The sequence below is a fragment of the Neophocaena asiaeorientalis genome, unplaced genomic scaffold (genome assembly GCF_003031525.2).
Source record: "Neophocaena asiaeorientalis asiaeorientalis breed wild unplaced genomic scaffold, Neophocaena_asiaeorientalis_V1.1 scaffold756, whole genome shotgun sequence".
In the NCBI taxonomy this organism is placed as follows: Eukaryota; Metazoa; Chordata; class Mammalia; order Artiodactyla; family Phocoenidae; genus Neophocaena; species Neophocaena asiaeorientalis.
The window spans coordinates 287,998-302,752 of record NW_020172477.1 but is presented as its reverse complement, the minus strand read 5'-3'; the positions used below and the strand labels follow the sequence as shown (position 1 = coordinate 302,752).

Below are 14,755 nucleotides of genomic sequence, written 5' to 3'. Positions count from 1 at the left end.
CCATATTTTCAATTACACATCCATATTCCATATCAAAAATTTTTTGAAATATGAAAAAGGATATATGGCTACATAACAGCATTCTCTATAAGAAATACATGTGTGAACCTTGGCGTTTTGAGTCAATGAATCATGTTAATATGAAGTGCACAAATATGTCTTTTCAACCTTGGAAATAATCTCTTGTGTACATGCTAACCAAAAAGAGAATAATAAATTTATCTTATTACATATACACTTCCTGGGGAGGGGTCAGCTGGTTAAATGACCTATAACCTGGCAACTTCTCTGTATATTATTACAAGATTACTTTTTTGTGTGTGTGTGCGGTACGCGGGCCTCTCACTGTTGTGGCCTCTCCCGTTGCGGAGCAAAGGCTCTGGACGCGCAGGCTCAGCGGCCATGGCTCACGGGCCCAGCCGCTCCGCGGCATGTGGGATTTTCCCGGACTGGGGCACGAACCTGTGTCCCCTGCATCGGCAGGCGGACTCTCAACCACTGCGCCACCAGGGAAGCCCTACAAGATTACTTTTTATCTCCAGGATGCTTGTTAAACTAATAAAGCTTCTACATCATTTTTTTTAATTAGATAGAACAATTTAACCTCAGATGAATGGGAGAAACTTAAGGACTTCTTTCCTTCACCCAAAAAATGAAAGAACTTATTTTACCTCAAATCCACTTCAATGAAAAGTGGCCTCTTAATTTTTAGGGAGATTATTTCTTGGCCTTTAATAGGCACTCGGTAAATACTTACTGATAGTGAACTGAAGAGAATCTGAAGAAAACCTTTCACTAGGAGTAAAGCTAAATTTTATGTAAAAAAATGTGGCCTGTGGAAAAAATGATCCATGCTGGTGTGGATCTGGGCTTTGCTGCAGAGCAACACAGAGTGAAAAAGAGATGAGAGACCGGGCTCAATTCTACGGGAAGGCAACACAGCACGTCTATTCATTCAAACCACCCTGGCATAACTCTGTCTCCTGCAAAACACAGCAAGTGCTGTAAGCACTAGGGATAGAGATTTTAGCTTGCTGTTTATAAAAGGATCCTGTAAAAGGACTCTTTGTTCAATGATTAAGAGATTGCCAGATACTACAGAAACTTTAGGTTTGGAGTATATGCTGTACTTGCTATTCACCCATCTTAAATATCCTTCTTTTGCAGCTATCAATTCACTTAAACAAAGTTGTTGATCACTGCACATACCCTGTAAATTTGCTAAAAACAACATAGTGTCACAAAAAGTTCTAAAAGACTTGAGAAAGTATAATATTTACAGAGTATAACATCAGAAAAAGTAGAGCCTTTGTTTTATCTAACAATCCTTTTTAAATAATTGGGAAGTTGGAGTGAAGACGTGACTTTTAAATATATTTATGTAATATTTCTTCTTTTTAAAAGCAACAGTAATGAATAAACTTTTAGCATCAAAAATGTTTACCAACAACTAAAGTAAACATTGGCTACATTCTTAGTACAATACAATCTTTAACACAATGACAAACATGTATACACTTCAAATATTGGCAAATTGCTTCAAAATGCAATTCTCAGCAAGTTTTTGCTAACTTATTCACAGTTCAGAATTATAGTCACTGGACTCAGAAGACATGAGGAAGAAATGACCAACTGGCTCAGTAAACTAAACATTCATCTTGAAGAACAGAAAACTGAAACAAAGGCAGGATGATTCTAAAATTTCTAGCTCACAAGAAATATAATTTAAACAAATACTGAAAGTTTTATTTAAGCAAAAAATAAAAATTAACTGCAGAACAGTTTTAAAAAGCTAACAGGATCACTTCTACATTCATTCTGAAAACTAGTGTAGTAAGAAAGGTAATTTGAGAATTTCCTAAAAAGTTCTCGTTAGCCATTATTTATGGCATATTCCATAACACTGATATCAAGCTATTACAGACTCACAAGTTAATATGGCATAACTACGGTTTTGCTAGTTAACTATGATTTTTATTTTAACCCTGGATACTATTGGTTCAAAGCTAATATTACCATTCCTACTGGTTATCATGTCACAGATCTAAAGATACAGTTAAATTCATCAAGCTAGGGAAATACTGATAGATTAACAATCTTTAAATATTGAGGGGAAAAAATGATTTAATTGTTAAAACTTTTAAACCTGAGGCTCTAACACCAAAAACAAAGAAAGTAATCTGAAATATGTTTTCGCAGGTAAAACACCACCTGGTATTCTGGTATACAACATCTACTAAATATGTGGATATAAGACTTCTTTATCTTTCTTTACCATTCCCTTCAATTTCTTTGGCCTTCACAAATTCAATGTGAGCTCTGAATTCTTTTTAAATAAACATTTTCAACGACATTGTGCTTTTTAGAAAAATCACTTAAGTTGTAGCATACAATAAGTAATTAACATTAGTCGTTCCCTTTTATTGCTATAGTATATATCCTAATTAAAAAAAAAAAAGAGAGAGAGAGAGAGAGAGGAAACTGACCCCAAAGGACTTCTTAAAATATGTTTGTTAAAGCAAACATTTCAGCTGGTTTTCCTTCTTTGAAGAGTTATAGAAATGTGTCAAAGGAATACTACCAAGGAGCTAAAAAGGGGTTCTTTTCCTCTCATCCTCATAATTAACTCAGGTCAAGAGACCTGTATTCAAAAGGATAAGACAATGCCATCTCGGAAACAATTTCCTAAGAACCTAAGAGAGAAAATCTTTATTAGCACTCTAACAGCCCCATCTGCACATCACACTGTGTCAGTTCCCTTTTAGTTGTGATGCTTGATTGTTTTCACCTTTGAATCTAATGACTGCTGTTCCTTAGAGTACCACAGACACATGGATCTACAGCCTGTGATAACAGCTTACTCTACAAAATGCACTTCACCTCTTAGGAACATTATATGCACCAAAACTTGGACCATGATTTAAGTGAACAAATCCACTCACAACATTTAACAGCTCAACTTCATTTTTCTACTCTCTCACCCTGTGCCTTCCAATGATCCTAGTCTCCACGAGTGATGAGTCCATCTGGGGACAAGTGGACTTTGCTTTAAACAGGATGTATTTTTCAGTTTCTAGCACAGTGACTTTCCCATAATAGGGTTTTGACAGAGTTATAACAAACTAAGAACAGTTAACATTAATTTTCCTCCTACCATCTATTCCTATGGCATAGGTGATTTAAAAAGACAGAAAAGCTGACTGATGCCAAAGTTACAATCATGTACTTGGCCATGTGTTAGATGCTAACATGACCTCTGGCCTACAAAGGGCTCAGGACCTGCGGTAAGGAACTCTAAGTTATACATGAGTGAATTTAAATTTTAAATGTACTACAAGAAAGAATTTTTACAGAAAGGACTCCTTTTGTAGAATATCTTTCTTGAAAAATCAGATTTTCTTACCCTGTATTATACTGGTTTTAACTGAGCATCCACACTTATTAGCAGTTTGCCTCATTACAGTATTTTTTGTGTTCATAATTCATAAAAGCATCTAAAAATCACTACACTAAACAGGGTAGGGAGCAAGAAGAAGGGGTAGGGAATGGAAGCCATGTTTGTTTGGAAAATACCACTTTTTTTTTTCTCACTATTGGTTTTTGAGATTTGGTTTAGAACTTACCCTAGCCTGAAGTGTATATGTGTGTTTGAGAGCTAGAGAAAGATAGACAGACACACGAAACACGCACACACAGAGAGGGAGAGGAAACAGAGACTGAAAAGTAATGATTGATTTCACATATCAGTTTCACTTAGAAAGCTAATTTGAACTTTGGAAATGCTACAAATCCATATATATCGCGGGCATAAAATGCTAATATAACATAAGAACGACACTACACACATACTAAAACTAGCAGGCCTACACAAAATAGTATTAGAAACAACTAAAATAGATCAATATAGCTATAGTAGCTATATAAATGTGAACAGTGATCCTATTTCATTTTAAAAACAGGTTTCTAGTCTTAATCTAAGAGTCCTTCTGAGTTACCTCAAAATATGCCAATGCTTTCTCTAACCCTAACACAAGGCAGAATTCTATGCTTCTCTTCCAATAGCTACTAGAAAATCGTAACCTCATCAAGAAGTTCAAACACAGAAAAAGGAAAAGACTGAGCTTACTTAATTATACTAAATATCTTACCTTCACAATTTAAAAGTGACAACTTTTGAAAGAGAAGGACTTAACCAAAACATAAACACACTGTCCTGTAACGCCCAAGGTGTGGCCAAAAAAGCTCCGTGAAGAAATTATTACAACTTTTTGGGTGTCAAGCTAATATTCTACTTTAAATTTTTTAATCTAAATTGTAAGTTTCCATTTCTGACACTAGCCAGCTGAAGGCACCTCAGTATTATTTATATCTTCTTCATTCCTAAATATTTTTCAGGAGTAGAACAGAATATACAGAGAAAACTTCCTAGAAAGTAATACTAAATTTTATATAATCCTTCATTAATATCAGTATAAAGCATATAGCTTTTTCTAATTCTAGCCCATCGTATACATTTAGAGTCAAATGATTAGTCAAAAGACTTGTAAATCTTCCAAACAACTGCAAGGAGCTTCCAAATTGGCACAAAGGTACTACTAGTTTGATGCAACAAGGCAGTGAGAGAAGTTAAAATTAACTGCAGGTAATTCTTCTCTGGGACAAAGTTGAAGAGAATTCTGAATATATTGGTATTGAGACATTTGATAGCAACTCTGTGTGGTGATTTCAAAGAATAAGATAAAATGTCATTCAGCAGTAATTTAAAAAAAAAAAAAACTACAGATACGAGGAAATTAAAAACCACTTTCAGGAGATGAAAAAGCAAGGAGTAGGATATACAACATGTACGTATCCCATCTTCAAACTTAAAATCATATTGTCAATTGTACAAAGCAGCTCAAATTTAAAGTTTGTGCTATGAAATTGTGCAAGTATTTTCTATCAAGGGCTGGAGAAAACCAACACACTACTATACTATTTATCTTCCTAAGATACCTTGACATACAGATAACAGGCAATAAGTTTGAGAGACTAAGGTTAACAACTTAGAAATCCCACAAAGAAAAGTTTTCAGTTTTTAAGATTTACAGTTTGATTTAAAAACAAAATAACAAACAAATTTCCAAATAAATCACAGCATCTTCTCTCTATAACTGAATTAAATGTCCGAGTACATTGCTGTTGGCTTTAAATATTCCAATTAAATGCACTACTCTTTCACTGGCCGCCTCTCAGATTGAAGTGGAGGGCCCGGAAATCCAATACGCAGCATCCTTTAATGAAAATGAGAGCTAAATCTCTTTCTGACACCAATACCAATATAGATTCCATTATTCAAACTCCCTCACAAATTACTGGGAAAATATGAGGTAATTTCACAAAAATCACAAATTGAATGGAATAATTATAACTGATATATAAATAAGGATTTACTAGAAAAGGCTTAGGGGGTGATATTTTAAATCAAGGTTTTAAATACAAAAGGTGTCTTGTGTTGCTGAATTGCCCAGTTTCAGATGTTCCTTATTCTACGGTTACAGATTTGGCTAGATTCCGCGGGAAATCAACCTGCAAAAAAAAAAAAAACCCAGCAATTTTTGAGAGATTATACAGATATTGGGGGGGGGAATAGCTATAAGCAAATTATTTTTGATTATAAAAAACATAAAACAGAAAACATGTTCATTAACCATCTTTACTATAGACTACAAAGAATTAGATTAGAAAAGATAGTAATATATCTTTAAAAGACTTGAAATCAGGAAGAAGAATTCCAAAGGAGCCAGTTCGGCACATGAAAAACTCCTGTGGTCCTCTATGAGGTGGCATCCCTCTCAGGGGACACTAGAAATGTATAAGAGCAGATGTTTTGATTGTCACTTTGGTTATCACAATGAATGAGGGACCAGGAATGCTGAGAGTCCTGCAGTGTGTGAGAAAGTCCCAAATAAAGAATTTCCAATAGCTACCTCATTAAGAAACACAGAAAGAAAACAGGTAATCTCCAGTCATGGAAGTAACGTCCAAGTTTCCTTCAAGTCCATGGGTATGAAAATGTTAGGCTGTAACCTACAAATTGGGCCATGGAAATATAACAAGTGACAGAGATATGTATGAGGGAATTCTCAAATTCTATTGCTAAAAATTTAGAAGGAAACTATCAAAATGTACCAGGGTGAAAAGCCAGACCAAAGCGGTCCACCACTTACATCATAGCCTCTCAGCACAGCCAGGTGGAAGGCCAGCAACTGTAAGGGGATCACGCTGAGTATGCCCTGCAGGCAGTCCACTGAGTGTGGCACCTTTATTGTTCTTTTTGTGTTCTTAATGGTCTCAGTGTCTTCCTTATCACAGATCACCACTGGCCGCCCCTGGGAAAGAAACCACACTCGCAATCACTGGTTAAGCAAAAGCAGGGCTGTAACACATGAGCATGCAAATTTTGCACTGCACGATTCACACGTGGCCTCACTGACATAGGCTTATTTAAACTCACAATCCCATGTGGTAAGTCTCACTCACAGTCAAGGAAACAGAAGCTTTGTAAGATTCAGTGCTTTCTTAAACTCACACAACTAAGAAATACCAGGCTTGGTACTTAATTCTAGGACTACCTGCCTTCAAAGCCCAAGTCTGTAACCACTACATTGTGACTAGAGATTAACATCTTTGGAAATGTACATACAAAGCCAAATGATCTGAAGAAAACTCAGTTAAGCACAGCACCAGTAATATTAATGTAAAATCTAGTTCCTCCTGAAATACACATTTGAGAATGTTAAATTAAAAGAGAACAGCATACACTGATTGAAGAAGACAGGACTTGGAGACCAAGACCTCATTTTTGATCTTGGTTCTGGTATTATGAGAACTGAGCTAGGTCCTGTCAAAACCCTTGAGTATCTCAGATTACTCACATGCAAACCTAAGCATGTTTTGTAAGCCACCCGATGGGTACTGGTCTATCACTTTAAATGCCATAAAGTTCAAATAAGCTTTAGTGACCCAACCCTTAACCCCCCAAGATGTCCTCACAGCAGCTCCTGACTTACCTGCCTAGCAACCACCTGCTGAAGAGCATTCTGACACTTGGCATAGGTGTGATCTCTCATGATGATCATGATGACAGGCATCAACTTATCCACCAAAGCTAGAGGGCCGTGTTTCAACTCACCAGCAAGGATACCTTCAGAGTGCATGTAAGTGATTTCTTTGATTTTCTAATAGGAAGAAACTAGATTAGTCCTCAGACTGTTTTTCAAAAACCCATTCTTTAAATATTACACAAGACATCTGATGTCTGAAGTCCCTGTCTATTTATCCGAAAGTATTAAAGGATCACTGATGTGCAAATATAGCTAACAGGTTAACTGATCGTTATTTCTAAATATAATGTCAACAACTATTTGGAAGTCCACAAGGACTTTTTGAAGAGTTTAGACTGTCATGAATGTACTCATATTTCTTTGTAACTGATCTCCCAATTGCTTCATATTTGACCTCAAGTAAATCTCACACCTAGAGAACTTAATATTTATTTTATTCATATTTGGACAAAAATATAACCCAAGTTCCTTGCTAAACCCACGGTATCATGCTAAAATGTAGTCTTCTTGATTTTCACTTTTGAATTAAGTATTCTGTTATACTTTGTTATACCTCAAGGTAAACAAATCAGAATGCATAAATATAAAGGCACTTTTGTAAAACTTCTACCTATTTCATTCAGTCTAAAAGTATGACTGGGACTTCCCTGGTGGTGCAGTGGTTAAGAATCCGCCCGCCAATGCAGGGGACACGGGTTCGAGCCCTGGTCCAGGAAGATCCCACATGCCGTGGAGCAACTAAGCCCGTGTGCCACAACTACTGAGCCTGTGCTGTAGAGCTCGCATGCCACAACTATGGAAGCAGTGTGCCACAACTACTGAAGCCCGCGCATCCTAGAGCCCATGCTCCGCAACAAGAGAAGCCACCGCCATGAGAAACCCATGCACCACAATGAAGAGTAGCCCCCGCTCGCCGCAACTAGAGAAAGCCCGCGTGCAGCAATGAGGACCCAATGCAGCCAAAAATAAATAAATAAATAAAATTTTAAAAATAAATAAATAAGTAAAAGTATGGCTATGTGCCAGGTCCATAAGTCAACATTCTGAAATTGTAAGTGAGAAGACTTACTAGGGCCCCTTCAAGACAAGTAGCATAATGATAGCCACGTCCCATTATCAAGACTGACTTCTGGTGATAAAGTTCTGTTGCCAGTTTCTGAATTTCATCATCCATGCTCAAAACTTCCTTAATTAAATCTGTTGAGAAGTAATATTAGCAAAATCTATGAAAAGAGGACAATAAACTAAACCAGTATAATAATAATAATAATAACATATGGGTAGCAACCGATAAAAGACCAACGTTTCTAATCTTCTGTGCTATCACTGTGGGGTTTTTAAACGCACAGGTGTAAAGTAAAAAGATCTTGCTGACTAAATAGGTACAAGCCACAGCTTCACCCATTTATTTCCCACTCCCTTAGACAACAAGTAGAGTGTGTGAGTATCTTCATACCAGGCAGCCGCTTCAATCCAAGCATGATCTCTTTGCGTCTCTCTTGCATGGAGATCCTGTCATCACACATCATAAGAGCAAACATCACAAGGGATACAAACTGGCTTGTGTATGCCTGAAATACCACAAAAAAGCAGAAGAATTAGTTGCAGTTGTATTTTAAGAAGCTGGAATTTTTAATTTAAAAAGATGAAAATAAACAAAAAAATCCCCACTGGTTTAAGTGCATATTTTTTTAAAAACAGCATTAGTAGCAGCAAAGTAAACCAGTATTTAGGAAATCTACCACTGTTCTCCTTTTCCGAATTTGAGCAAATAACTTAACCTTTATTTCCAAATACCAAATATAAGTTCCTTATAATGCAGTGGATGCTTATGAAATCCCTAATACAGTACCCTCAAGAAAGGAAGAGAAATGAACCAAAGGACAGTAAGTAGAGAGTAAATCTGTATGTGCATAACCAAATAAGCTTTGAATGTAAATCAAAAATAAGGGTTTAAAAGCCTCTCCTTAATGTACTTGCACTGGTTTTGTTGGATTTTTAAAAAATTTTCTCTTTGATTTTTCACTTTTGTCTATTGCCTGTTCTTACTACTTTTTTTTTTTTAATTTTGGCTAAAAATTTTTTTAAAGTTCAATTGTAGAAAAGTAAATAGAAATAAGAATAAGCCCCAATCTTATTAGTAGGAATAATTACATTAATAATATATTATTAATAACACTGTGAGTAATTACTTTTGATTTTTACTATTTTTTCCCTTTATATTTTTAAGAAAATTATTAGTAGGGGTAATTTTATAAGTTGTGCTATTCTTTTTTTATTCTATTTTATATTTTAATTTAATTTTATTTTTGGCCACGCTACATGGCTTGCAGGATCTTAGTTGCCCAACCAGGGATCAAACCTGTGCCCCCTGGAATGGGAGCAAGGAGTCCTAACCACTGGACCACCAGGGGATTCCCCAAGTGCGTTCATTTTTTTTTTTTTCATTAACCAATTAATTAATTTACTTAATTTTGGCTGTGTTGCGTCTTCATTGCTGTGCATGGGCTTTCTTTAGTTGTGGCAAGCAGGGGCTACTCTTTGTTGCAGTGCACGGGCTTCTCACTGAGGTGGCTTCTCTTGTTGCAGAGCATAGGCTCTAGGTGCACAGCCTTCAGTAGTTGCGGCACACAGGCTTCAGTAGTTGTGGCACACAGGCTCAGTAGCTGTGGCACACGGGCTCAGTAGTTGTGGCTTGCAGGCTCTAGAGCGCAGGCTCAGTAGTTGTGGTGCATGGGCTTAGTTGCTCCGCGGCATGTGGGATCTTCCCGGACCAGGGATCAAACCCATGTCCCCTGCATTGGCAGGCGGATTCTTAACCACTGAGCCACAAGGGAAGCCCATGTGTTTATTCTTACTTAACATCACAAGCACTTTCCCAAGACAGAATGCTTTCTATCTTGTTTACTAGTGTGTAATAACCTTGAGCAGTTTTTTCCCTTTTGGGTCTCAGATGGCCTACCTCTTAAAGATACATAATACTTACAAGATAATCATGAGAATTAAACGAAACAAATGTAAAGCATTCAGCATAATGCCTGACATACAGGCTCAAAACAAACTTTTCATTAATGAAAATTTGAACTAAGAGACATTTATTTTCGGAGGCTACAGAATGTAAATATTTGAAAACTTGCGGTCTCACTGCCAAGCCCATTTTGATTCCTGTTAGCGACATATGAATGTGAGATATGCCTATTTTACCACATTCTTTGCAATATTGAGAACTACCCTTTTAACGAATTTTTACCATTAGACTGCTGGACAATGTACTCTCGTGACTACTTCACCATACATATCTTGAATCCAAAAAATTAAGATTATTTTTCATATTTGTTAGCCATTTATGTTTTCTCTTTTGAAAGTTAATTTCATTATTCTTCACTTGTTTTTTGACTTGGGTTTGTTTTCTTTTCAGTTGGTCTTAAAAAGGTCTCTATTGTTACATTTCAAATACATTTTCCCAGTTTAGGTTAACCTTTTACAATGGTGTTTATTCACATAGAAGTTTTAATTTTTTAACTTTATGTCATGCTTTGAAGCTTAAATAGTCCTTCCATCCTAACATCAGTTAAGCATTATTAAATTTTCTTAATTCTGTTGTTTCCATTTCCATTCCTTTTCTCTTTTTTCTTTACATTTTTATTCATCTGAAATTAATTTTAGTGCAAGATGTTAAGTTGTTTTTATTTTTATAAATACACAATTTTCCCTCCATTTCGCCCCACCCTATCTCTCAAATGTCAAGTTTGAGACATTTCTTGTAGCCTAAGTTCTTTGATACACTAGAGCTATGTTGCAGGACTATAGATTCTGTCCCAGATTTGTCATTTTATTTATAAAACAATATTCCCATCCAGAAACATCATATTTCTATAAATTTGTTAGGAATTTAAAAGTCTAAAGAGTTATATAGTTTTCATTTATTTGACAAATATTTATGGATATCTTACACATTTCCTGGTAGACTTATTTTTAAGTATTTTTTATAGCTATTGAAAAATAGAATTCCCCCCCCTCCAAACACACACCCCCGTACTTTTCTAAGTAGTCACTGTCAGTTTATAGAGAAAACTTTTTGTATATTTAAAAAAAAATTTTATTTAAGTATAATTGATGTATAATATTATATAATTTACAGGTGTACAATAAAGTGATTCACAATTTTTAAAGGTTATAGTCGATTTATAGTTATTCTAAAATACTGGCTATATTCCCCATGTTTTACTTTGTAGCATATTTTACACATAATAGTTTGTACCTCTTCATCCTCTCCCCCTATACTACTGCCACACCCCTCTTCCCTCTCCCCACTGGTAACCACTAGTTTTTTCTCTGTACCTGTGACTCTGTTTCTTTTCTGTTATAGTCACTAGTTTGTTGTATTTTTTAGATTCTACATGTAAGTGACATCATACAGTATTTGTCTCTCTCTGCCTGACTTCTTTCACTCAGCATAGTGCCCTCCAGGTCCATCCCTGTTGCTGCAAATGGCAAAACTTCATTTTTTTTTTATGGCTGAGTAGTAGCCCATTGTGTGATATTATATATAAATACCACATCTTCTTTATCCAGTCATCTGTTGGTAGACACTTAGGTTGCTTCCATATCATGGCAATTGTAAATAATGCTGCTGTGAACATTGGGGTGCATGTATCTTTTCAAATTAGTGTTTTTATTTTCTTCAGATATACACTGAGAACTGAAATTGCTGGATCATATGATAATTCTATTTTTAGTTTTTTGAAGATTCTCCATACTGTTTTCCACAGTGACTGTATCAATTTACATTCCCACCAAAAGCGTATGAGAGTTCTCTTTTCTCTGTATCCTTGTCAACATTTGTTATTTGTGTTCTTTTTCGTGATAGCCATTCTGGTAAGTGTGAGGTGGTATCTCGTTGTGGTTTTGATTTGCATTTTTCTGATGATTAGCGATGTTGAGCATCTTTTCATGTGCTTGCCGGCCATCTACATGTACTCTTTGGAGAAATGTCTATTTGGGTCTTCGGCCAATTTTGCATTCAGGTCTTCAGTTGTTTATTTGATGTTGAGTTGTATGAGTTGTTTATATATTTTAAATATTAACCCCTTATTGGTCATATCATTTGCAAATATTTTTCCCATTCAGTAGGTTGTCTTTTTGTTTTGCTGACGGTTTCCTTTGCTGTGCAAAAGCTTTTAAGTTTAATTAGGTCCAATTTGTTTATTTTTGCTTTTGTTTCCATTACTCTAGGAGAAGGATCCAAAAATATAGTGTGGTGATTTAGGTCAAAGAGTATTCTGCCTATGTTTGTTTCTAGAAGTTTTATGATTTCCAGTCTTACATTTAAGTCTTTAATCCACTTTGAGTGTAGTTTTATACGTGGTGTTAGAGAACGTTCTAATTCATTCTTTTACATGTAGCTGTCCAGTTTTCCCAGTACCACTTATTGAAGAGATTGACTTTTCTCCACTGTATATTCTTGCTTCCTTTGTCATAGATTAATTGAACATAAGTGCATGGGTTTATTTCTTGGCTCTCTATTCTGTTCCATTATTCTATGTGTATGTTTTTGTACCACCACCATACTGTTTTGACTACTATAGCTTTGTAGTACAGTCTGAAGTCAGGGAGGATGATTCCTCCACCTCTGTTCTTCTTTCTCAAGATTATTTTGGATATTGGAGTCCTTTTGTGTTTCCATACAGATTTTAAAATTACTTGCTCTAGTTCTGTAAAAATGGCATTGGTATTTTGATAGGGATTACACTGAATCTGTAGATTGCCTTGGATAGTATGTTCATTTAACAATATTAAAATTCTTCCAATCCAAGAATACAGTATGTTTCTATCTGCGTTGTCTTCAATTTCTTTCATCAGTGTCTTACAGTTTTCAAAGTACGGGTCTTGTAACTCCTTAGGTATATTTATCCCTAGGCATCTTATTCTTTTTGAAGCGATGGTAAATGGAATTATTTCCTTAATTTCTCTTTCTGATAGTTCATTGTTAGTGTATAGAAATGCAACAGGTTTCTGTATATTAATTTTGTATCCTGCAACTTTACCGAATTCACTGTAAAGCTCTAGTAGCTTTCTGGTGGTGTCTTTAGGATTTTCTATGTATAGTATCACGTCATCTGCAAAAACAGTGACAGTTTTACTTCTTTCTTTCCAATTTATAGTCCTTTTACTTCTTTCACTTGTCTGATTGCTGTGGCTAGAACTTCAATACTATGTTGAATAAAAGTGTTGACAGCGGGCATCCTTGTCTTGTTCTTGATCTTAGAGGAAATGTTCTCAGATTTTCACCGAGTATGATGTTAGCTGTGGGTTTGTCATAATATGACCTTTACTATGTTGAGGTAGGTTCTCTCTATGCCCACTTTCTAGAGAGCTTTTATCATAAATGGATGTTGCATTTTGCCAAAAGCTTTTTCTGCATCTATTGAGATGATCACGTGGTTTTTATTCTTCAATTTGTTAATGTGGTGTATCACAATGATTGACTTCTGGATACTGAAAAACTCTTGCATCCCTGGGATAAATCCCACTTGATCCTGGTGTATGATCCTTTTAATGTATCATTGAGTTTGGTTTGCTAATATTTTGTTGAAGATTTCTGCATCTATGTTTTTCAGTGATACTGGCCTGTAGTTTTCTCTTTGTGATATCTTTGTGTGGTTTCGGTATCAGGGTGATGTCAGCCTAACAGAATGAGTTTGAGAGTGTTCCTTCCTCTGCAATTTTTTGGAATATTTTGACAAGGATAGGTGTTAACTCTTTTCTAAATGTTTGGTAGAATTCACCTGTGAAGCCACTGGTCCTAGACTTTTGTTTACTTGGAATTTTAAAATTACTGGTTCAATTTCATTACTGATAATTGGTCTATCCAAATTTTCTATTTCTTCCTGGCTCAGTCTTGGGAGATTATACATCTTCAAAGAATCTGTCCATTTCTTCTAGGTTGTCCATTTTATTGGCATATAGTTGTCTGTAGTAGTCTCTTACGATCTTCTGTATTTCTGTAATGTTGGTTGTAACTTCTCCTTTTTCATTTCTGATTTTACTGATTTGTGCCCTCTCCCTTTTTTTCTTGATGAGTCTGGTTAAAGGTTTATCAATTTTGTTTATCTTTTCAAAGAACCAGTTTTTAGTTTCATTGATCTCTTCTATTATTTTTTTAGTCTCTATTTTATTTCTTCTCTGATCTTTATGCTTTCTTTCCTTCTACTAACTTTGGGCTTTTTCTTTCTCCAGTTTGTTTAGGCATAAGGTTAGGTTGTTTATATGAGATTTTTTCTTATTTCCTTAGGTATTCTGAGGAATACCTTATACCTGAGGTATCACCATAAACTTCCCACTTAGAACTGCTTTTTCTGCGTCCCAAAGGTTTCGGATCATCATGTTTTTGTTTGCATTTTTCTCTAGGTATTTTTTCATTTCCTCTTTGACTTCTTCAGTGATCCACTGGTTGTTTAGTACCATGTTGTTTAGCCTCCTCATTTGTGTTTTTTGTAGTTTTTTCCTTGTAGTTGACTTCTAGTCTCATAGCATAGTGGTCAGAAAAGATGCTTGATATGAATTTAATTTCTTTTTAAATTTATTTTTGGTTGCGTTGGGTCTTTGCTGCTGCGTGCAGGCTTTCTCTAGTTGTGGGGTCTACTCTT

At 35.6% G+C, this 14,755-nt stretch overlaps 1 protein-coding gene across 1 annotated transcript in view; it reads right to left on the bottom strand.

Moving 5' to 3' along the window:
* Window positions 1-5,411: 5,411 nt before the first annotated feature.
* Window positions 5,412-14,755, bottom strand: part of GFPT1 (glutamine--fructose-6-phosphate transaminase 1) — a 48,498-nt gene continuing 39,154 nt past the window's right edge. The window contains exons 14-18 of the mRNA XM_024738193.1: window positions 8,563-8,677; window positions 8,176-8,303; window positions 7,053-7,220; window positions 6,210-6,371; window positions 5,412-5,568 (exon numbers count right to left, since the gene is read on the bottom strand). Coding sequence (XP_024593961.1) covers window positions 5,524-5,568; window positions 6,210-6,371; window positions 7,053-7,220; window positions 8,176-8,303; window positions 8,563-8,677 — 618 coding nt within the window. The 3' untranslated portion in view covers window positions 5,412-5,523. The remainder of the gene's footprint in view (window positions 5,569-6,209; window positions 6,372-7,052; window positions 7,221-8,175; window positions 8,304-8,562; window positions 8,678-14,755) is intronic.